General features: G+C 47.8%; 2 protein-coding genes and 2 pseudogenes across 4 annotated transcripts in view; 2 read left to right on the top strand and 2 right to left on the bottom strand.

The window, feature by feature from the left end:
- The window catches only part of JMJD4 (jumonji domain containing 4), an 8,039-nt gene extending 4,761 nt beyond the window's left edge, over positions 1-3,278 (bottom strand). The window contains exons 1-3 of the mRNA XM_006100216.3: positions 2,811-3,278; positions 2,390-2,555; positions 134-260 (exon numbers count right to left, since the gene is read on the bottom strand). Of these exons, the coding sequence (XP_006100278.1) occupies positions 134-260; positions 2,390-2,555; positions 2,811-3,075 (558 nt within the window). The 5' untranslated portion in view covers positions 3,076-3,278. The remainder of the gene's footprint in view (positions 1-133; positions 261-2,389; positions 2,556-2,810) is intronic.
- Positions 3,279-3,414: 136 nt separating this feature from the next.
- Positions 3,415-22,677, top strand: part of SNAP47 (synaptosome associated protein 47) — an 86,146-nt gene continuing 66,883 nt past the window's right edge. For all 3 annotated transcript variants that reach the window (XR_002832012.1, XM_014465599.2, XM_023763822.1), the window contains exons 1-2: positions 3,415-3,733; positions 21,310-21,853. Coding sequence is in view for 2 of the 3 variants with exons in the window: in XM_014465599.2 (XP_014321085.1) it covers positions 21,354-21,853 (500 nt within the window). In the remaining variant the exon portion in view is untranslated. The remainder of the gene's footprint in view (positions 3,734-21,309; positions 21,854-22,677) is intronic.
- LOC102428105 lies at positions 12,672-14,660 on the bottom strand (annotated as a pseudogene).
- LOC111828219 lies at positions 20,810-20,909 on the top strand (annotated as a pseudogene).

Raw genomic sequence — 22,677 nt, 5'->3', positions numbered from 1 at the left:
GCCAGACCTGGCAGCTGACTCCCTGGCCTGGCCAAGAGTAATCTCACAGAGGCTCTGAGAGAGTGCCAACATGGTTCAGGAGAGTGATCAGGGACAAGGTGCAGGGCAGTGGGTGGGAGTGGATACACGGTTACCAGGTGCCAGCGGGCCCCATGTAGATGAAACGGTAGTCGTCCACGTCCAGGGTGTCCCAGTACTCGTTGAGCCAGTCGGACGAGAAGTACACGGGCAAGGTGAATAAGCCCTCGGCAGAGGAGTACCTTCAGAGAGCAAGTGGCATGAGGATGCTGCCATCTCCATGCTCCCAAACCCAATGGTCACTGATATGAGGGCCCCTGAGCTGCCTTCCAGGGCCAGCACCAACTGCCAGGCTGAGTGGGGCCACCTCATACGACCCAGCCCTGGTCCATCCATCAGATGACCCTAGCTGAGCTCACCCAAATATCTGAACCAGGGTGATAAGTAGATGAGATGGCCGAGGGGTGCCGTGACAGGGTTAGACCACCCATGGAGGTAGCAACCCATGTGCTCTGGGCCCTCCAACACATGGTCCAGGATTTCAGACTGTTGGATTTTAGAGTTGGGTTCTAAATGCATCATTGGAATTACAGTTTTCTGAACTTGTGGGTCGCTTTGGTGTTTTTACCCACACCGGTGACCTTGACTCTGCTGAGCAGACACAAGGCCACAGGCCCTGGCACAAGGACTGCCATGAACACCAAGGTCCTTTTCACCCTCAGCTTCTCAAATCCTTACTCCACTGGTGGATCCCACAACCCAACCATAGGCTCTCAAACACAGGAGCGTGTTAAACCTGCCCAAGGGAGAATGCCAGGCAGGCTCACACATCATGCTTGGTCAGAGGCCAGGAGGAGAACCCAGTACCACCAAACCACTTGGAGTTCCCCCAACACCATGCCTTGTACACTCAGACTCCTGCCCATTCACAAACCCTGTTCAGACAGTGCCTCCCATGTCTGCCTAGCTCAGGCCTGCTCTGCTCTCTTCATTTTACTGTTGCCAGAACACTCAGTCAAAACCTAATTTCAGCCCTAACCGGTTTGGCTCAGTGGATAGAGCGTCAGCCTGCGGACTCAAGGGTCCCAGGTTCGATTCCGGCCAAGGGCATGTACCTTGGTTGCGGGCACATCCCCAGTAGGGAATGTGCAGGAGGCAGCTGATAGATGTTTCTCTCTCATCGATGTTTCTAACTCTCTCTATCCCTCTCCCTTTCTCTCTGTAAAAAATCAATAAAATATATATATAAAAAAAAACAAACCTAATTTCAAACAAACAATGAAGTTTTTAGTACAAGTGTGCCCCATGCACACTTGGGATATATTTACACCAAAAAACAATAAACAAAAAAACCCCCACTCATTGCTTATCTGAAGCTCAAATCCACACTGCATAAGCATTAGGGCCTATGAGTGCCTGAGGCCAGGATCAGTGTCTGGTCACACCTTAACCACTGTCTACACAGAAAGTTCCATGCCCAATACAAAGAGCTGTGGCAGGAACACGGAGGACATGCTATGGGTGCTGTGGGTGGGGGCTGGCGCTGGCACTGGCGTTGGCGTGTCTCGCGTACTCTAGCAGTGGTCTTAGAATCATATGAGCCTTAGTTCTAGTCTCATTTTACCTTTTTGAGCCTTAGTTTCCACATCAGCAAAACAAGAATTCAATTTGTGCACTCATTCATCCAACATTAATTAAACACCTTTGTGCCAGCTAAGGGGAGTCTGATTAGGATGGTTTCTGCTGGTGAAAAGCATGCCCCTGGGTGGGGGAGATGGAAACAAAACCAGAAGACCCCTTAGAAAGTGGTCACAACAGTGAAAGTGAGATGTTTTCAGAGCAGCATCGCTTGAGCTCCCAGGTGGAAGTGTGTAGGAGGGAGCAGACAAAGAAAGTCCTCTTTGGAGAGTTGGTGCTGCTCAGCAGTGATGGAGATTTTAAGCAGGTGGGCCACAGTTCTGCTGGAAAGAGCAGTTCGACCTTAGTGAGCCTAGCAGTGGGGTGCCGGGCTCGGCAGGCAGCCAGTCAGGAGACTGGCAGCACAACAGGCTGGACCTAGAGAAAGAGGGCTGGAAAGGGAGGCTGATTCCAGGGGGCATCTGAGCAGAGGAAGGCAGGCTGGGTGAAGCCAGTTAGATGGAAGCACTGAGCAAATGTGACAAAGATGTAATTACCAGAGCCCACCTGCACCCCCACCAATCCCGCTTCTCCACAGCAGCCAACTGCGTGCACGGCCACACAGTGCTGCAGAGCTGGATTTTTATACGGATTAAAATTCCTAACTGGGGAAAAGAGGAGATGCCCTGTGTGCAGCCAGGACTCACTCAAGCCTGGAAAAAGCAGTGCCGTGGCCACTGCACCACACCTTTACCTGCACAGGTGCCAGTCTTTGAGGTAGAGACAGCCCCGAGGAGAGGAGTAGTCTCTCTGGATGAACTCTTTCCAGTAGCTGATGTAATCTTTGAGGGGCATGTGTTCTTTAGGGTTCGAGTTGTATTCCTGGACCCCGCAGTTTGCCACAGGTACAACTACATCTCCTGAAAAGGGAGGGTCAGGCACATACTTTTCTGAGTCCTCCAGCTTCTTCATTTTCTCTGATCCTGCCCACCCTCCAACTCACTGCTTATACCGTCTCCGCATGAATTCCTTTGGGAACCCACTCATGCCTTCTCCCCAAACCCTCGGTGGCTACCCTCATTTGCGGCCCTTGTAGTATGACTAAGGGAATCTGGCAGGAGGAGAATAAGAGGACTCTGCTCTAGTCCTGTGCTTGCGTTCGCCCTCAGTCCTACCATAATTCTGAAGCAGATAATCGAAGTCGGGCTTCCCACTGGGTGTCACCCAGTGCTTCCTGCTGCCCCAGTCCTCGGTGAAGGCGCTGGAGAAAACACAGGGCACGTTGGGGAGCAGGTAACTCTTGAAGAAGTCCGTGTAGGAAAAGGAGTCGGGCTTCTCGATAAAGTCCACGCGGTCCGGGGTCGGACAGACCTTGCTGGGGAGACGCCCCCGGAGGCCTCGGAAATGGCTCTCGGCGAACACGCGCGTCTCCCTGTCCATGCCAGGCCAGGCTCTGCATCCATGGGGTGCGGGGCTGCTGAGGGCGGAGGGGACGGCTCCGGAGGGAACAAAGGGTTCTATCGGGGGATGGAGAAGTTTCGGGCGGGGAGGATCGGGAAGGGAGGAGAGGGTCTACCGAGAGCTGAGGGGCTGGGGAGAGGGGTCGGGGCGGGGGACCTTCGGAGGACTGAGTGCCAGTGCCGCCGCCGCCGCCGGGAGAGGGCGGAAGCCGGAAGCCGGCCTCGGGCCTCCCACCGCCAGGCGTTTTAACCTGGGAGGTGAAAGGAAGTACTTCTTAAAACTACTTCCGCACAGACGCCTTGGGTACCCGCGCGCTGGCGGGAACGAGATCGCGAGGCACACACCAGCGCCAGAGGAACCAAGACGCCCCAGACAGAGTTCCTGCCGGAGCCGGTGCCGCGGAGCGCCGGGCCCTGAGCGCATGCGCACAACGCGGCGGTCCTCCCCGGCTCCGGTACGGCGGCCTGGGACAGCCCTCAAACACCCGACCCAGCTCCGGTCCTCACAGCGCCTGAGCTTTTCAAACGGCGCCCGCCCCGCGTCTCGTCATCTTCGCGCCTCAAGACTCAGGAGCGCGTCGTCCCTAGTCTATCTGGCAGTGAGGACCCCTCCTCTTTCCAGTGCCCCAGGGACTGTGGTAGGTGGTGGGTTGTGGGCCGGGCTGAGAAAGGGACAGCAGGGCCAAACGTGGGGTACTGGGGGATAGTGAAGGACTAAGGGGATGATGGGGGACATGGAGAGGACGGTGGGGGCGTAAGGGGAATAAGAGGGCCTAGGGAGATTGTGGGAATCTAGAGGAGATAATGGGGGCGTATGGTGATGGTGGAAACCTGGAGGGAATAATGAAGGGCCTAGAGACTCTAGGTCAAGGAGGACTCTAGGAGCCCTAGAGGAACCATGGGGACCTGGAGGGGATGATGGGAGCCTAGGGGGATGGCGGAGACCTGAAGGATGGGGGAGGGGGGGGGCTGGAGAGATAGCGGGGACTTGGAGGGGTTGGTAGTTGCCTGGAAGATGCTAGGAGGGATTGTGGAGTAATAGGAAGACTTGAAAAGAGGGGGTGGTGATCAAGGATGGGGATTTGAGCTTGCATATCCCACAGGCCTAAAATGGAGGGACATGAGTGGAAAGGTGGTGGGGGTGACATGTCACGTCTCAACATATGGGAGAAATCAGTGACCTACCCTCACAAACCTACCCACCTCAGCATGGAAAGAAAGAAACCAGACTGGTTACTGTGTGAACTTGTCAGATTGAATACATGTATGTGGAGCGTCAGCAAGAGAGAACAGAGTTGGGCAGAACTTCACACATCTCCAACATAGTAAGGCAGAAGAAAAAGCAAATAAGACCTCTCTCCCATTTCCTGGAGGGAAAGATGCATCCTCCCTCCCCCTCCTCCTCCTTCCCTCCTCCCCTCCCCTCTCCCTTCCCTCCTCTCCTGCTTCCTTCCCCCCCTTCCCCTTTCCCTCTCCCCCTTCCCCTCCCTCTCCTCCTTCCCCTCCACTTCCTCCCCTTCTCCTTTCCTCTTCCTTTCTACTTTCTTTAAAAAGCAATGGAAAAAATATCCTTGGGTGAGGATTAACAACAACAAAAAAGAACATGGGAGAGATGGGACTGGGGGTGGATTGTGGCAAGTGGAGCAGTGGGAGGTGTGTGATCTGTGTCCCATCTGCCTGTGTGTTTAAGGTGTGGCATTCTTCATTGGGCTGGTTAGTTTAGGGCAGACAGTGAGAACACAAGGGGAAGGCTAAATGGAGGAAAAGAGTCACCCATAATCCCATCCAGAGATGAGCATGTTTTCCGTTTTGATGTAGAGCTATCATTCCAGATATGTGTTCATTCATTTATTCATTCCTTTGTATTCTCTTCCTCCCTGCATACTCACACAGTTGTGGATCATAGAGGGCAGAGGGGCAAAGTATTCATAAGTATACTAGATTTGGGAAATATGGGTCAAAGTTTTCCCCATGGGAGAAATGAAATTCAGTTGGGTATTGCCTGGGAGGAATCCAGCTCCTGAAGGTGTGTGGTTGAGAGTAAATTTCCTAAGAAAGGGGAGGCTTTGGGCCAGCAGGTCCACATGCTCCCCAAGGTTGTCCCTTAAGGGTAAGAGATAGGCCCTTTTTTGAGCGTTGGCTGTTCCAGGCATTTGTGTTGTATTTCGCCTAGCCCACATGGTGACCTTCTAGCACGAGCAGTGTCACCACCACTGTACACACAAGTCTCTGACAGAACCAGTGAGAGCAGGTCTGTGTCCCTCAAAGGCCACTAGACGGCAGCCTTAGCATCACCTGGAACTGGTGAGAAATGTACATGCTTGGGCCCCACTCAGACATACTGTGGTCACATCCTGGGGAGTCATATCCCTGGGGTTGGGTACTTCCCTGTGAAACACCCCTCAGAGGGTCAGCGAGAAAACAGCAGGAGGGAGTTTAAAAGTAAGCACTTTGTAGTGTTTACTTTTGTAGGAAATGCAGTGGGAATTACATAAAGTCCTATTTACTCTGAGGAGCTAGTAAGATGGGGCACGCCCTGTGAATACACCATGCTGCTGCAGTAAAACATCCAAATAGCACTTGGAACCTCCCAGGTTGAAAGTGGGTGCCTCTGAGGCGCAGGAGATGAAGGTAATGGAAAAGGCTGGCCATGGCACCTGGAGACACTGCTCCCACTGTTCTGACTCTAAGCCTTCTTGTGGTCAGGAGTTATTGGAAGGTGTGTAAAATGTTGCTGGTTCTGTTACTCTGGAAATTAACTAAAAATAGGTGTTTACTTGATACTTTTTCACTGTAGGCACAGTTCTGATGCAAGAGCTGAAAGAGATGTTATACTAAATGCCGTGCATCGTAAGTGTGGTCCAGTAACCTAGAGCATCATTCTGCCGATGAGCTCCAAACATCCTTGGGAGCCTTGTCATGACCTTCCCTTCCCATTTCAGCTCTATTTTCAGGGTTCATGCAAGTCTGTAAGTCTTTCACTAGAAGATGTAGGTTCTAGATTACAGCAAGTGAGGACCAAGTAAGGACTCCAGAACTCAGCACATATCGGACCTGCATCAGCACACAAAGGAGGAAAGTAGTCCACAGTGGACAGTTGATGTTTCCACATGGCATGGGATTCACTTAGCACAGTGATGGCGAACCTATGACACTCATTTTTTTGGTTGATTTTTCTTTGTTAAATGGCATCTACACTAATAAAAGAGAAACATGGTAATTAGCGTACGACCACTACCCTTCCCATTGGCTAATCAGCATATCCTTATGCAAATTAACTGTCAGCCAAGATGGCGGCCGGCAGCCATGCACTGAAGCGAGCAGGGAGGCTTACTTGCTTCAGTGACTGCGGACTCCAACGTTCCCCGCCTAACTTGCCGGCCTCTCAGCTGCAACTCTAAGCAACTATGTACTATGTTGCAAATAAGAAGCTAAACAAAACCCCAGAAACCGGCTGTCAGTCAGCCAGGCTTCACCCAGCCGACCGCAACATTGTATCGATGTTTTCAGCAGCGAGGCCTCAGAGCTAAAGCTGGCCCAGAATAAAATAAAATAAAAAAAAAAAAAAAAGAAAGAAAAAAGGAGCGGTTGGGAGCTTCAGTCGCTTGCCAACCGGAAAACAGCCCTCAGCCCCTCAGCCAGACTGGCCAGGCACCCCAGTGGGGACCGCCACCCTGATCCAGGACACCCTGGACAGTCTGTCCATGGAGCCTCCATACCCACAGGAAGCAGTTGGCTGCCTCTCTTCCTGGGCATGCGCCCTTCTCACAGTCTCACTCTGTCTCCAGCCATGAGCCTCCACTTAACCTCAGGGCAAACCAGCCGGTCCCCACCCATGCACCAGGCCTCTATCCTATATAGTAAAAGGGTAATATGCCTCCCGGCACCGGGATCAGCGTGACAGGGGGCAGCGCCCAAACCCGCTCTGCTCTGTTTGTGACAGAGGAAGGCGCCCCAACCCCTTGATCAGCCCTGCTCTGTGCCTGATAGGGGGGAGCTCCCCAATACCCTGATTGCCCTGCGGCTCTGTGTTTGACAGGGTGCGGCGCCCCAACCGCCCCCCCCCCCCACGGGCCCTGCTCTGTGTGTGACAGGGTAGAGCCATAACCTCCCCATTGGTCCTGCCCTGAGTGTGACAGGGTGCAGTGCCCCAACCCCCTGATTGGCCCTGCTCTGTGTGTGACAGGGTACGGAGCCCCAACCCCCCTGATGGGCCCTGCTCTATGAGTGACAGGGGGCAGTGCCCCAACCCCCTGATTGGCCCTGCTCTGTGAGTGACAGGGGGCGGGCCCCAACCCCCCTGAACGGGCCCTCCTCTGTGCGGACGGGGTGGCGCCACAAACTCCTCATCGACCCTGCCTTGAGTGTGACAAGGGGGGGGTGGCCCAACCCCCCAATCGGCCCTACCCCTGAGCATGACTGAGAGGAGCATCGCAACTCCCGATCACGCCCTGCTCTGTGCATAGAGGGGGGCGGGCCCCCAACCCCCCAATCGGCCCTGTCCTGAGACTGACAGTTTAGGGATTGAGCTTGGCCCTCTGCCCACCCCAGGAAGCAGGCCTAAGCCAGCAGGTCGTTATCTCCCGAGGGGTCCCAGACTGTGAGAGTTCACAGGCTGGACTGGAGGACCCCCCCCCCCCCCCCAGTGCACAAATTTTTGTGCACCGGGCCTCTAGTTTAAATATATAAAATCAATATCAAAAATATAAATCTTTGTTTTACTATGGTTGCAAATATCAAAAAATTTCTATATGTGACACGGCACCAGAGTTAAGTTAGGGTTTTTCAAAATGCTGACATGCCGAGCTCAAAAGGTTCGCCATCACTGACTTAGCAGATACTTCCTGGGTGCCTGGATGTGCTGGCACTGTGCACAAGGCAATCTCCGCATGATGTTTGCTTCTCCAGTATGCAGACCCAGTTGTCCCTCATGTGAGCACATTTATAGGCTCTTAGGAGTTGTGGTGAGTGCTGTGGTTGATGAGGGCTCCACGATGAGGCTCCATTTTGGGAGAGATGATGTCACTGGGGCAAAGGCCATTCAGTGTCCTGGAGCAGCAGGTTCAGGGTTGACCAAGGCTGTGAGCATGCTGCTGTGATGGAGGCCTGAAATACTTGGCCCCCAACATTTGTCAGACATGAAAACACTGAAAACCATGGTGACACTGATGTCATAGTCAATCCCTAATTCTGAAAGTAGAGACCTTTGGCATTTTTCACAATCTAGCAGGTTGTGTGCATGGTAGGTATATTGGTCATAACCGGCTGGGGCCTGTGGCACCTGCGTCCTGTCCTGTGAGAGGTCAGTCCCATGCAGCCATGTTCTGCATTTTGTCTGTGCTTGTCTCAGAATACCCAGGTGAGTGCTCCTCTCACTAGGGAGAAAGGGCTGATGAAGATGCAGGTGCCTTAAGGTTCCCTCTATCCTGCTTGAGCCGTTGGCATAGAGGAAAGGCAGGCCCAGCTACTCTTGCCCCCACGATGAGCTTCTGCAAGGTCCAGCGTGTGTGGAGAGCTCATAGGTCAGGCCCCTCAAGAAGATACCACTGTCCTCTGTTCAGAGGTCAGGAGTCAGACAGCTGAGGAACTCCTTGCTGACTTGCCAGTGACATAAGAGCGTGGACTTTCTGGCTCCTTCAGAGTCTCCTGGGATGAGAGTGTGAGGCTGTTGTTGCCTGCATTTTTATTTTATTTTATCTTTTCACCTTTTTTTTTCTTTTTAAGTCTTTACTGTTGAGAGCATTACAGATGTCCCCATTTTTCTCCTCCATTGTCCCCCCCACCACACCTGGTTCCTATCCCGCCCTGCCCCAGGCCTTTACCACCCTTCTGTCTGTGTCCATAAGTAAGATCTTTGGTTAATCTCTTCCTGCCCCCTACCCCCTTCCCTCTGAGATTTGCCAGTCTGTTCCATATTTTCATGCCTCTGATTCTATTTTATTCACCAGTTTATTTTGTTCATTAGATTTCTTGTTGGTTTATTTTGACTTTCAGATTTAATTGTTGATAGGTATGTATTTATTGCCATTTTATAGTTCATATTTTTTATTTTCTTCCTCCTCCTTCTCCTCCTCCTCCTCCTCTTCTTCTTCAAAAATACCCTTCAAAATTTCATGTAATACTAGTTTGATGGTGATGAACTCCTTTAGCTTTTTCTTGTATGTGAAGCTCTTTATCTGACCTTCAGTTCTAAATGATAGCTTTGCTGGGTAAAGTAATCTTGGTTGTAGGTCCTTACTATTCATCACCTTGAATATTTCTTGCCCCTCCCTTTTGGCCTGCAAAGTTTCTGTTGAGAAATCAGCTGATAGTTGTATGGATGCTCCCTTGTATGTAATGGACTGCTTTTCTCTTGCTGCTTTTAAGATACTCTCTTTGTCTTTAACCCTTGGCATTTTAATCTGATGTGTCTTTGTGTGGGCCTCTCTGGGTTCCTCCTATTTGGGACTGTCTGCACTTCCTGGACTTAAAAGTCTATTTCTTTCACTAGGTAGGGGAAGTTTTCTGTCATTCTTTCTTCAAATAGGTTTTCAGTATCTTACTCTTTCTCTTCTCCTTCTGGCACCCCCATAATGCAAATGTTGGTATGTTTGAAGTTGTCCCAGAGGTTCCTTACACTATCTTCATATTTTTTTAATTCATTTTTCTTTTTGCTCTTCTGATTAAGTGTTTTTTGCTTCCTCATATTCCAAATCATTGATTTTATTCTCAGAATCCTTTCCTCTGTTGTTGAATCCCTGTAAATTATTCTTTATTTCAGTTAGTGCAGTGGTCGGCAAACCGCGGCTCTCGAGCCACATGCGGCTCTTTGGCCCCGTGGCATGGGCCACGAAGTTTCAATTGCACTGTACGTGCGCGCCCGCACGTGGTATTTTGTGGAAGAGCCACACTCAAGGGGCCAGTTTGCCGACCACTGCGTTAGTGTATGCTTAATTTCTGACTGGTCCTTTTTCATGTCTTTGACATTCTCACTAAGATCCTTGAAAGTCTCACTAAGTCCCTGGAAGCTCTCTTTGAGTCCCTTAAAGCTTTCATTAAGATCCTTGAGTAACCTTATAACCATTGTTTGGAACTCTGTATCCATTAGTTTGTATGCTTCCAATTCTTTCATTTGGAACATGTTTCTTTGTCTCCGAATTTTGGCTGTTTCCCTGTGTTTGTTTCTATGTATTAAGCAGAGCTGCAATGTCTCTTAGAATTCTTAGGCTTAGAGCAGCTTTGGGTATTAGGTGTCCTGTAGGGCCCAGTGGCTCAGCCTCCCCAGTCACCTGAGCTGGGCACTCTAGGTGTACCCCTGTGTGGGCTGTGTGCATAGTTTTGTTGTAGTTGAGCCTTGATTGCTGTTGATGTCACTGGGAGGAGTTGACCTCCAGGCCAATTGGCTGTGAGGACCAGCTGCAACCACAGTGGGAGAGCTGCTGCACAGGAGACACCCCAATGGAGCAGGACTTGCTTCAGTGGGGCTTTGGTGCTCACTGAGTCAGCCCCTTTATTGCTTGTGGATGTGTAGAGTTGTAATCTGTTATGGTCTGAAGCTGTCCACTGGCTCTAGGTCCTCCAGAGGTGTGCAAAATCAGCCACTGCCTGGGGCTACCCAGCAGGAGCTACAGAGAGATCCACAGACTGCTGCTATTTGTATTGGGCACTTCCGATGCCCAGGTGAGGCCTAGCTGTGAAGCAAGGCAGACTTGTGCTAGTGCCGGGTCTTGGGCCTTTTATTGGGGCACACTGATGCCAGTTGCAGTTTGTTTGAGAGACTTTAGCAAAGTCTGAAGCCTGAGCCAGACAGACCATTCATATGGAAAAACAGCTTGGGTGGGGCTGCAAATTGGTTAGGGTGGGGTCTCAGAGAATCATCAGGGTTCAGCAAACAGTGTGAGTCATGCTGATGGAAACTCAGATATGGCTGCCAACCATCTCTGCAATGGGGGAGGACCCAGCACAGGAACAATGACCCCTGGAAGCACCCTCATCTGGAAGAAAGCCACGCCTGAGTTCCTGCCCTGATGCCAGACAATACAGTTCCTCCCCTTATTTGTTTGGGTCTCCCAAAGCCTCCCAGCGCTGGAGCTCATAGAGATCAAGTCTAAGTAAGTTTGTGTGTCGGCCTCTTAAAAGGAACACCTGGTTCTCCAGCAGCCTCCATATCACTCAGCCTGAAGTTACTGGGACTTCTCTTCCCAGCTCTGGAACCTGGGGCTTGGGTTCCGGTATGCAGCTGGGATCCCTGCTTCTCACCTGTGGCCTTTGCAAAGATGATCTCCCTCCAGATTAAAAAAACAGCACATGTGGGTGTCAGACCAGCCTGTTCCGCGTCTCTGCCCCTCTTACCAGTCTTGATGTGCTTTCTTCTTTACTTCTCTAGTTGTAGAACTTACATCCAGCCAGCTTTCAGGTGGTTCTGAATGATGGTTGTTCTGTATTTTAGTTGTAATTTTGATGTGATTGTGGGAGGCAGAGAGTACAGGCGTTTACCTATGCCACCATCTTGGTTCTCCCTGTCGTGGCCTGCATTTTTTTTTCAAATTACACAAATTAATTTGTATTTAAATCACTTTTCCAAAGCATATTGTATGCAGAAGATCAACTGTACTATATACAAGATATGCTTCTTTTTATGTAGTATCCCCTTTCCATCACAGAAGAGTATTTCTAATAGCCAATAGCCAATTGTCATAATACTATGACAATTATCTCTGGAGCTTCAGAGATCATCGTTTCACTGGGTAACATTTTGGGGGAGTGGTGGCAAACACACACACACATAATTGTCTCCCCACGAGGAAATGTATAAGCCAGAGAACCACAAATAGTGACTCTTCCATGCACATACTTAAAAGAGTTTTCACTCAAAAGGCCTACTAGTAAATGTGAAATAACCTGATTTTCTGGTTTAGCTAAACAGTCGTAGTTTATTCTTGTTTCCCCACATAATTTTAATAGTATAGCCGCCCTCCCTCCTATAAAAGTGTTCCAGTTTGGACAAAAAATTATATGGTAATCTTACCTAAACTAGCTATTATCTTTGTTATAGAACGTTAAGCTTTGGCTGTGAAGCCAACTAAATTAGGGTTGTAATTTCCCCATAAAGATACGGTTGTCAGATTGGTTAAATCATCCTGCCTTTTCCCATACAGAAGAGTCACGAATCTGGCAATGTAAACAACATGAGGAGGGCTTTCAACAATGAAAGCATCAGCTCTGTACCTCTATATTTTTTTGAATTTGCTATTTATACAGCCTGCCATGATCATTTTGGAATAATGGGGAGTCTCTGGCCAGCCACGAGGGATTTTAAATGCCATCAATAGTAATGAAAAAAAGTATCACACTTTTGTCTTATTTCTGGCTTCCCAAACAGAAAGCGGAGGTAGAAGTTTGAATTAGGAGCTATATATTTTTAAGTTAATAGTACAAGAGAAGGCCCTCTTTTCATTAAACTCCCCTCCCCACAATTAAGCATAGAATTATTAGGAATGGCATCTCCACAGAATGGAAAAGCTGGACACCAAACATTCAACTAAAGTCCAGGTTCCCCTGTCACACTTCCCTCCCTGGCTCTCCCAAATAGCTAGCTCACTCTGTGAGAAAGTCAGTGGAGAGGCTACTGGGAATGGGGAGAGCTAAGTCAGTGTTCATCCGGGATAGCAATTTGCAAAGCAACAGATCTACTTGCCCACACTCTAGTACAGCTGTGGGCAAACTACGGCCCTCGGGCCGGATCCGGCCCGTTTGAAATGAATAAAACTAAAAAAAAAAAAAAGACCGTACCCTTTTATGTAATGATGTTTACTTTGAATTTATATTAGTTCACACAAACACTCCACCCATGCTTTTGTTCCGGCCCTCCGGTTCAGTTTAAGAACCCATTGTGGCCCTCGAGTCAAAAAGTTTGCCCACCCCTGCTCTAGTAGCAGCCCCCTAACCCTGCGGGATGCCATGGATTCCAGAGACCTGGTCTCCCACTCACACTGTCCCAGAACATTCTGGGCATGTTTGCACATGTTCTTGCCCTGCATTTCAATCTGAGGTAGCAGTACTCTCAGTGTATCCGAGTTCAGTCTGTAGATGGCCTTATACTGTAAGTATTCTTCTAAGCCAGCGGTTCTCAACCTGTGGGTTGTGACCCCTTTGGCAGTCGAATGACTCTTTCACAGGGGTCGCCTAAGACTGTCCTGCATATTAGATATTTACATTACGATTCATAACAGCAACATTACAGTTATGAAGTAGCAACGAAAATATTTTTATGGTTGGGTCACAACATGAGGAACTGTATTTAAAGGGCCAGAAGGTTGAGAACCACTGTTCTAAGCACTGAAGAACATTATTATCCACCTTTAGGTTAAACTTGTTGGTCAACAGGTGATGGTTCTGAAGAATCCAGTGAAAGTCCCCAACGCCATAAATACAGATAGACTGCTGGTGGGTTCCAGAGCAAGGTGCATAAGGTGCCCCCATGCTGATGTCTCTTTTATGGCCCTGCCACTTTACCAGCCTGGTAGTGGCAGCTGTGTCTGACATGTGAAACTTGGGGTGGTAGGGAACAGAGCCAGGCATCCATGGGGCACGCTGAAGCATGGCCCAGAGGTGTTCATCGGGGCTATAGGTATCTTGCCCACTCAATCAGTTGCCGGGCTTTGGGGTTCTCGAAGACCTGCTGGACAAAGCCTCAAGAAGCCACAATGTAGGCATTCTTCATGAAATAGGTAAAATACTAGGTGGAGGGTCCTTCATCTTGTTAGTTATGTATATTGTGTCTGTTACCTCATAGTGATATTTTGTACTCAGTAGGTATCTCGGACTCCATACTGTTCTTCCCATTCAGCATTTTGAGGGCCAGGACCATATCGGCATTGGTCTTTATAGGAAAGTCTGTTCTGCATGTATTCAGGAAGTATTTCCATAGCATTGAGCTCTGGAGCAAGTCTTCCATACAGTTCAGGTCTGCCTGTACCCTGGAGCAGGAGGCATAAACCACCCGAACCAACTTACTGGCCATGAAGACATTTGGGAAGCATGAAATAATTGCCCTGAATGCCTCTTCGAAAGTTTCTGGGGACTTCTCATCCATGTGAACAGAATATATGTTCTGAGGAGTATACACAGCTCTCAGCAGCCTTTCAAAGTTTTCAGTCTTCTTGTGGGCCACCATAGAGTATGCAATAGGGAAGTCTAACTCTTCTTTGCTGAGTGGGTACAGTATGAACTTCCTTTTGGCTTTAAAGAACTCACCGTCTCTGGTCATGTTGATGTAGTCAGTGTCTATAAAAGGCTCCCACTTCTTCTTAACTTCCAGCCTGTCCAGAAGAGCCTCAATCATTGCTTCCTTGTCCCCTTGGATGATTCTAGAAGAGTTGATGGATCTCCTTGCTGTCAACTGCAGGGACTTGTACAAGATGTCTCTATAGTGCTTGCTTCGAAAGTCTGTGGACTCCAGATCCAGGGAATCAAAGTCACATTTCAATCTGAGAGAGAATCTCAGAGCAACAATGGCCAACAGCAAATAGAGCCCAGGGCCCACAGGTTAGGCTGCCGATAGAGTTTCTTCCTCCACCAAATCATCTTTATGGTATGGGAGATCAGTAGAGTTTGGGCACAGGGAAGGAAGAGGAGATTGGAATCCTTTAATAGCTTCTTTCCTATTTAGGGTAGATCTCTTGCCATGGTTTGTTTCTGTTTCCCAGTGGAAGATTGGTTGGGTTCCATGGAAGCAGATGTGAAAACCATATCCCTTGGTCTTCTTTTAACCCCTCCAAAATATACTTTCTGATATTCACAGGGCGTCCAAGTAACTGTTTCGGGCTCCTCCTTAATTTTGGGTCACTGGTTTGCTGTAAAAAGGATATAATTCAGAACAGCTAGATGGAAGAGATGCACAGAGAAAGGTATGTGGGAAGGGGCCCAAAGTTTCCATGCCTGATCCAGGTGCGCCATTCTCCACGCATCTCCAGAAGTTCATGAACCCGGAAGCTCTTGTAGCCCCATCCTCTTGGGCGTTTATAGAAACTTCATTACGTAGTCACGATGGATAAATCACCAGCCTTTTTCCATTGCCTGCATTTTTAGTGTTGTGATTTTCCTTGGTCTGGCATTAATTGTCATCCTGGCTAAGAAGACAGATTCTTGGGTTTGTCTCTTTGGGCAAATTTCTGACCCTGCCAGTCTCAGGTCCTCCTCTGTGGCCTGGGTGGTGATGCTTATCAATGCGAAAAGGTGCACTGAGCCTGCTGCTTTCTGCTCCAGTTGTACCACATTCTTCAAGTAGAAGGCTTGCCTTCCCTATAGTCTTAATCCACAGCAGCCTGTTCCAGGATTACCACATATTATCTTTGCTCTTTAGTCTAAGTATGTGAAGTCTTACTGTTTCTTATTTGTAAGTGTTATGTCTCCTTACCTGTATTACTCTGGTGTCTGAACTGTACTGTATCTCCTTAAATATCCAGATCCTAAGGCTGATTCTTTCTCAGAATTGACACTTGTGCAAAACACTTGATGTTAGTACTCTTGAGTGAGTATTGACCAGCCTCTCAGTGGACTTCAGAGCTTCTGCCATGACATGCTATGCATATTCATCTATGAAATGTGAGTTGGGCAGATGGTTTCTGTGATCCCGCCAGCCCTGATTATCTTTATAGATAGTACTTCTGAGTACCATGTTTTATTTTGCAATGATGACAGAGTTCTCACACTTAATATGGCAGATCTTCTTTAGGCTTGTCTTAATTTCAGGTATTAGTCATTAGCCCAGATGATCTGTACCGATGAGTACCAGGAACCGGTTGGCATGTGTGTGCATCTGAGATGAGTAGGCCTGCCCTTCCTGTGGTGATGAAGAGACGTTCCAGGATGCACTAGTGAAGTACTTGAGTTGGATTAACATAGAAGTTAAATTTATTTGTCCTGTGGTGGGATCGAGTTGTCTTGCTTTAACCTGGCACCTTAACTTTGTGTTCACTGGGCACATTCTTCCATCTTTTCTTTTCTTCATCATCATGTTTGTGTGTGTCTGTTTGTTTTTGTGGCTAGGTGCTGTCTGTAGCCAACTCTGATCAGATAGTAAAAACCAGTTAGGCCAAATGGCAGATTTTGGACGAGACATTCTAGCAGTCATATGAGAAATTAAAAAAAAGAGTCCAGAGGAAGCTATAGACTTTTCCCACTTCTAAGCGATGAGTAGAGTTAGTTCTAGATATTTTGTATGATTAAATATGATCATAATGTCACATGTAGCATATAGGAGCCAGGTGCTCTTCTAAGTGCCTTTGATATATCAAATCAGTTAAAGTTTACCACTGTGGTGCAGGATAGGGACAATTCTATCTCCACTTATAGATCAGGAAATGGAGGCAGAGAGGTAAGTAACTGACAAGGGGTCACATGCAAATAAGATGGCACATCTGCTGTTACTAGTGTGACAGCCATGTGGTGGTGTGTCTTCTAATTGTGCTTCTGCCTAGGACAGTGATTTCAGATGTTTGTGAAATTGTAGCATCCAGTTGAAATTCAGGTCTGGTATACCTTTCATATGTACATTTATTAGTACTTTTTAATACAGTTTATATTGCTAAACATTCAATAAACCTTTTATTGAAGTATTAATGCAAAATAATGAATAAATCATAAGAAAAGAAAATGCATAATTTTGAATTATTACAAAATGAGTACACCCAGGACAAGAAGTAGAATATCACCAAGCCACAGAGGCACCTATATATAGGCTCCCTCCCATCTACCCAATTGTAACCAGCATTCTGACTTTTTGTTTCTGAACTTTTCGTATGCTTTATTTATTTATTTATTTTTAAATTTTTATTTTAGAGAGGAAGAGAGAAGGAGACAGAGGTAAAAACATCAATACTGAGAGAGAATCATCAGTTGGCTGCCTCTTGCAAGTCCCACACTGGGAATTGAGCCTGCAACCCAGGCCCTGAGCAGGAATAGAACTGTGACCTCCTGGTTCATAGGTTGATGCTCAACCACTGAGCCATGCCGGCCGTCAATACGCTTATTTTTAAAGTGAATCAAAATTTGGGGAAAGCTTTAGTATTCCTTTAAGTCCAATAGAAACATCCTAGGGTGTTATGAATTGAGTGGGTTTCTGGCGTTTGCTTCCTAAATATTTAGTTTTATTTGAGACTAGAGGCCTAGTGGGGTCCCTCAGCCTGGCCCACAGGATCGGGCCAAAAACAGCTCTCCGACATCCTACGAGGGGTCCCGAATTGCGAGAGGGTGCAGGCCAGGCTGAGTGACCCCTCTGGTGAACAATCTGGGCCAGGGAGAAATGCGGGAGGTTGGCCAGCCAGGGAGGTACCGCAGAAGGGCTCCAGGGCGTGTCCGGCCCTTCTCGCTCAGTCCTGATCGGCCGGACCCCAGCAGCAAGCTAATCTATGTGTCGGAGCGTCTGCCCCCTGGTGGTCAGTGCACATCATAGCGACTGGTTGACCGGTTGACACTCTGCCCCTGGTGGTCAGTGCACATCATAGTGACTGCTCAGCCGGTCAACTGTCTGTACCCTGGTGGTCAGTGCACGTCATACAGAGTGGTTGAGTGGCCTTAGCATATCATTAGCATATTACACTTTGATTGGTTGAATGGCCGACCGGTCGACTGGACACTTAGCATATTAGGCTTTTATTATATAGGATAGGATTCTGGTGTGAAGAACTTATACCCTGAGTAGAATGATCTTTGTGGTGTACATCACTGTCAGTATCTGTGAAGGATGGGAGACTGGCAGGTTAGCAGTGACCCTGCCACAGTTTTCTAGATGAGGCAGCAGACAGGGACTCTGGTCAGAGAGAAAGGGCCTGTTATGCATGGTACAGCAGGCTTTATGTGCATCTGTTACCCTGTGCCCCAGGTTTTCAGGACCCTAGTACATGCTGCACACAGTGTGGGTTTGTGTTACAGCAAGGAATCCTCCAAATTTATAAGGGGTCTGCTAGCAAACCTTCCTAACCCTTATCTCCAAGAGGACAGTATCCTGTTACCAGAAGGGAGACACCATCTACAGCTGTGAGAAAGATAGTCTGGGATAGACCCTGACACCAGATGTGGAGAAATACCATGGAGAATTGCCTCTCAATAATGTCCACCTCTTGTTTCTGTATCATCTTGGTCTTGATGAATATTCCCATTTCACTCCATCAGCCACTCTGGTTAATTTGACTGGGACCAGATCTGTGCAGTTTATATAACAGTATTAAGGCTGCCATCAGTAGGATTCCAAACAGCAGGATGAAGCCAGCCTGCAACATGGACCTCAGCCAGGCTGAGGGTCCTCACTGGACAACAGTATAAACCATGAGTTTCTGTTCCATTAATTTGGTCACAAAGTGTTCTCTGAGTTAGGATTATGAACAAAATACCTGTCCTCTGGGAGCTTACAGTCAAATAAGTGGTCATTCTGCCTCATACAGGTATAGTGAGTGTGCCAGGTCTACACAGCCTCATGGGGGGGGGGGGGCGGGCGGGCAGGGAGAGGTAAGGGCTGGGTGCACCAGGGTCTCTCACTCTAGAGAGATTGCGGTGGCAGTGCAGGATGCTTTGGGGTGGCAAATGCCAAAGGCAGGAGACCCATTAGACTGTTGCCATAGTCCTGATCATGTCTGCAGCCCTCTGAACTTGGGGGTTTCATTTGTGTTAACTGCCTTTGTATTTGATGATATGTTGCCTTTTCTCAAATCACTGTTTCTTTATAATTAGGAATCAATTCCACACAAGTTCTTTAGGTGTAGGTTCTACCTTTTTTGTTGTCAGACCTTGTGTTGTTTGATGTGGTGTCTGTACAATTACACTGAAGAGTCTGGGTCTTTAGAATGTAGCTCAGTGAGGAAATCCATAGATTTTTACTGGGTTCTAAGCTCCGGGAGCCTGGGACTTATGTCAGTGTCGTTTCTCTTGTCCTTGCAGCCCAGTGTGGTATGGTGGCTAAAACTTGTTGACCAGATGCAGAGAATCCCTTTGGCCCCTAGCCAGACCGAGAAAGCCACACTTGTCAGCATTTTAAGAGATAATATTAGTGATTTGTTCTCATTTTTATAAGTGAAATTTTATTATCATTGAAGAGTGTGTATGTGAGAGACACAGAGAAGTGGAAGATGTGCAGTATTGCAGGTGGACCTCTACTTGGAAGAGCCTTAGAAGGCCTAGCTCTAGCCACATCAATGTCATTTCCTTGTGGTTTGACCTTGTACAGCAAGCAGGTAAAACTCAAAGGCTAACACAGGCCAAATAAACAAGGTTTAAGTTTATGTGGGCCGCAAAAAAACAAAAGCTTCAATTTTCATAGAAACGTAGGTTTATTTCGATAGAGACATGCTGAATACAAAGGGCTGAAATAAATGAGTAACCGTTAACATAAAATAATAGAACATTTTAATAAAAATTAATTTTTTTAACATTAACTTACCAGACACTGAATAACTGCAGAAATTAAGCGTAACGCAAATAAACCCATTTTTCTTGTTTTCTGAAAGCGAAATATTTCCTGTTGCGCACACCAAACAAGTCAGTCCAAGACTAATGACATGGCAGTGGGCTGCTAAAATATTCGCTGCTAGTATTAGTGGAGAGAAATGGTGCGTAGGCATGACGTAAGGGAAATGAATGCAACATGATTATAGTAATCCAGGGGTCCTCAAACTACGGCCCGCAGGCCACATGCAAATACAAATATTGTATTTGTTCCCGTTTTGTTTTTTTACTTCAAAATAAGATATGTGCAGTGTGCATAGGAATTTGTTCATAGTTCTTTTTTAAACTATAGTCTGGCCCTCCAACGGTCTGAGGGACAGTGAACTGGCCCCGTTTAAAAAGTTTGAGGACCCCTGTAGTAATCAGTCATTAGCAAATGTTGTAGTTTGTTATTAATTATGTATAACAGGATATTGTAAAAATTAAGTTACGAAATTTTTATTAAAATGTTTCTTACATACCGTTATATGGGCTGGGCCGCAAAAATATTCATTGTGGCCCATGGGCTGCAAGTTTGACATGCTTGTACAGGGTCCTCATCCTTTCATGGCCTTGTATTCTTCATCTGTATGACAGGGTTAGGCTAAATGCTCTATAAGGGTTGTTTCAAATCCATCATGACTTTTCAAACTGCATTGATAAATGCTAATTATAGATAAAATTATCCTATATAATAAAAGCCTAATATGCAAATTGCCACCTTGACCAGGAGTTCGACCGATCCCTATGACGTACACTGACCAATAGGGAGCGGCGCGAAACATGGCCGGCATTGGCAACTCGGCGCTGGCAGCAGGTGGCAGTGGAGGCACTGCTGGCCCCAATGGGCCCTGATGAGAGCAGGACCGTGGTGGGATGGTGGAGCAGGTGAGCAGGCGGTGCCAGGCCAAGGTGGGTGCAAGTGGGGCCTGATCGCCCCGCCAATTGCCCTGTGGACGATGACCAGCAGCGATGGTCAGGGGCCTGATGATTCAGGCGGAGGGGGGTGTGTGGGGGCCCGGGGGCCCAGGTGCTGCCCAGGGCTCAGAGGTCAGTTGGGACCTGCCTTTCCATGCCAGACACTTGCACTTCAATTGCTGGCCATGCCTAGGGACCGCACCCATGCACGAATTTCGTGCACCAGGCCTCTAGTAAAACTATAAATATACACATATCACTCCATAATTGTATGGAACTCTATAAAAACTATTTGGAGTTACAAGAGTGGAGAAGTTTGTCGGATTATTTTCTCTGTGATCCCTTTTTGGCTAAGATCAAGTGTAGTATCTGTTCTTATCAGTTTAATATTTTTCTCTATGAAATTAAGTTTATAAAACTTTCAAATGGAGACTCTTTGTTAGCTTAGAAACTTGTAAAGAATGTGTAGTGATAGGGGTCATTACACCTCTTGGCGTAGTGGTTTCCAGCAGTTTTCTTCCTTCAGTTACATCCAGCTGTGGACTCTGGTCTGAGTGAGGGGTGCTCTGGTGGGCATAGAGCCCGGGGACCCTGGGGCTTTGGGAAGAACACAAGTCTGAGACGTGGCCATGTCCTCTCTAAGTAGGACAAAGACTTCGTCTTGCCTATCACATGTGGGGTGAGAGCTCTTGCTAGGCAAGGACCCTGCTATGTGCTGGTGTCAGGTTTGTTCTGAATCCAAACCATTCCCTCGCCGTTGATGTCCTAGTGTCTCTAGGTCAAGTGTGATGATACATTTTAGCCTGACATACCCACTAATTTGTCCCTTTTCCTTCAGAACTGGGTGGTCTTGACCTTGGTGGAGACTGACCCAGGAACCAGATGAGCAGAGACTTCTGTGTCCACACCTGGCCATGCTCCTATTATTTGGAACTTGAGAAGCGATGGGTTCCTGGAAAACTTTGGTTAACTTCACTCTCACTAAAATTTCTGACTGATAAAACTGGAGACTTTCTTGTCAGCTTTTCTCTTGCTGATATAATTGAGATCAAGAAAGAAGCTTCTCATTTTATCTTCAGTTCTGTCACCATCCTGGAAAAGGGCCATGTCAAGCACTGGTTCAGTTCCTTGCAGCCTAATCGGAATGTCGTTTTCCATATCATCGAACACTTCTGGAGAGAGTTGCTGCTATCTCAACCAGGAGGTGCTGTGGAGGCGTCATCCTCCCGCATGACCAAGGGGAAGGAGCTGACTGGTCTAATGGCCTGTTCCCAGAAGCGTCTAGAAGATGCAGCCAGAGTCCTACACTACCAGGGTGAGCAGCTGGACAGCATAACGAGCAGCCTGGACAATATGGAGTCTGACCTGGATGTGGCTGACAGGTAGAGAAAAGTACTGCAGCCTTAAGCTGCTCTTTTGGTGTATTCCATATCCCATATTTAATACACATTCAGAAAACATGGGTTATACCTGCTGTGGACAGTTATACTGGGCTGGATGCTCTGGGTATACAGACAGTAAGGGCACTGTTGCCAGATTTAGTGTAAGTCTTTAATGACGATCACCTTATTCAGTCACCAGACAAGCAAAGAAGAGCATGGGGAAACTTGAGTCTGAGAGGCCAAGGAATTTGTTTGAGATCACACACACTAAGTTTGTTAGCATAATTTATTTTTTTAGTAGTTTATTTTTTTATATATATCTGTGGAGCAGCCAGGTTTCAAGGGAAACATTTTGGCTCCAGAAGTTACCACCTGAGCTGCTGGACCAGCAACTCTCAAAGCTTGGGTCTTGGGGCACTTCTACTCTCTTAAAAATTGAGGCTCCAAAGAGCTTTTATGGGTTATGTTATATTGACCATGTTTTCTAAAACTAAAAAATTAAAAATATTATCATTTAAGAGTAAAATAATAAACTCATGACTTAGTAATGTAAGTGACATTTAAAAAATAACACCTTTATATTATTATATTATTACCAGAGGCCCGGTGCATGAAATTTATTCACAGGTACGGTCCTTAGTCCTGGCCGGCGATCAGGGCCGATCTGTGGGGTGACCAGTGGAGTGATCGGGGGCCCCCCGCTGGCACCCGCCTTGGCCAGCCTGGTGCTGCCCATTTGCCAGCCCTGCCCCCCGCCACTGCTGCTGGTCACTTCCAGGGAGGCGACTGGTGAGGCAATGGGGGGGGGACCCCCACTGGCACCT

Source organism: Myotis lucifugus, unplaced genomic scaffold, assembly GCF_000147115.1.
Source record: "Myotis lucifugus unplaced genomic scaffold, Myoluc2.0 scaffold_302, whole genome shotgun sequence".
NCBI classification, from domain to species: Eukaryota; Metazoa; Chordata; class Mammalia; order Chiroptera; family Vespertilionidae; genus Myotis; species Myotis lucifugus.
This window is presented reverse-complemented; position numbering and strand designations above follow the sequence as displayed.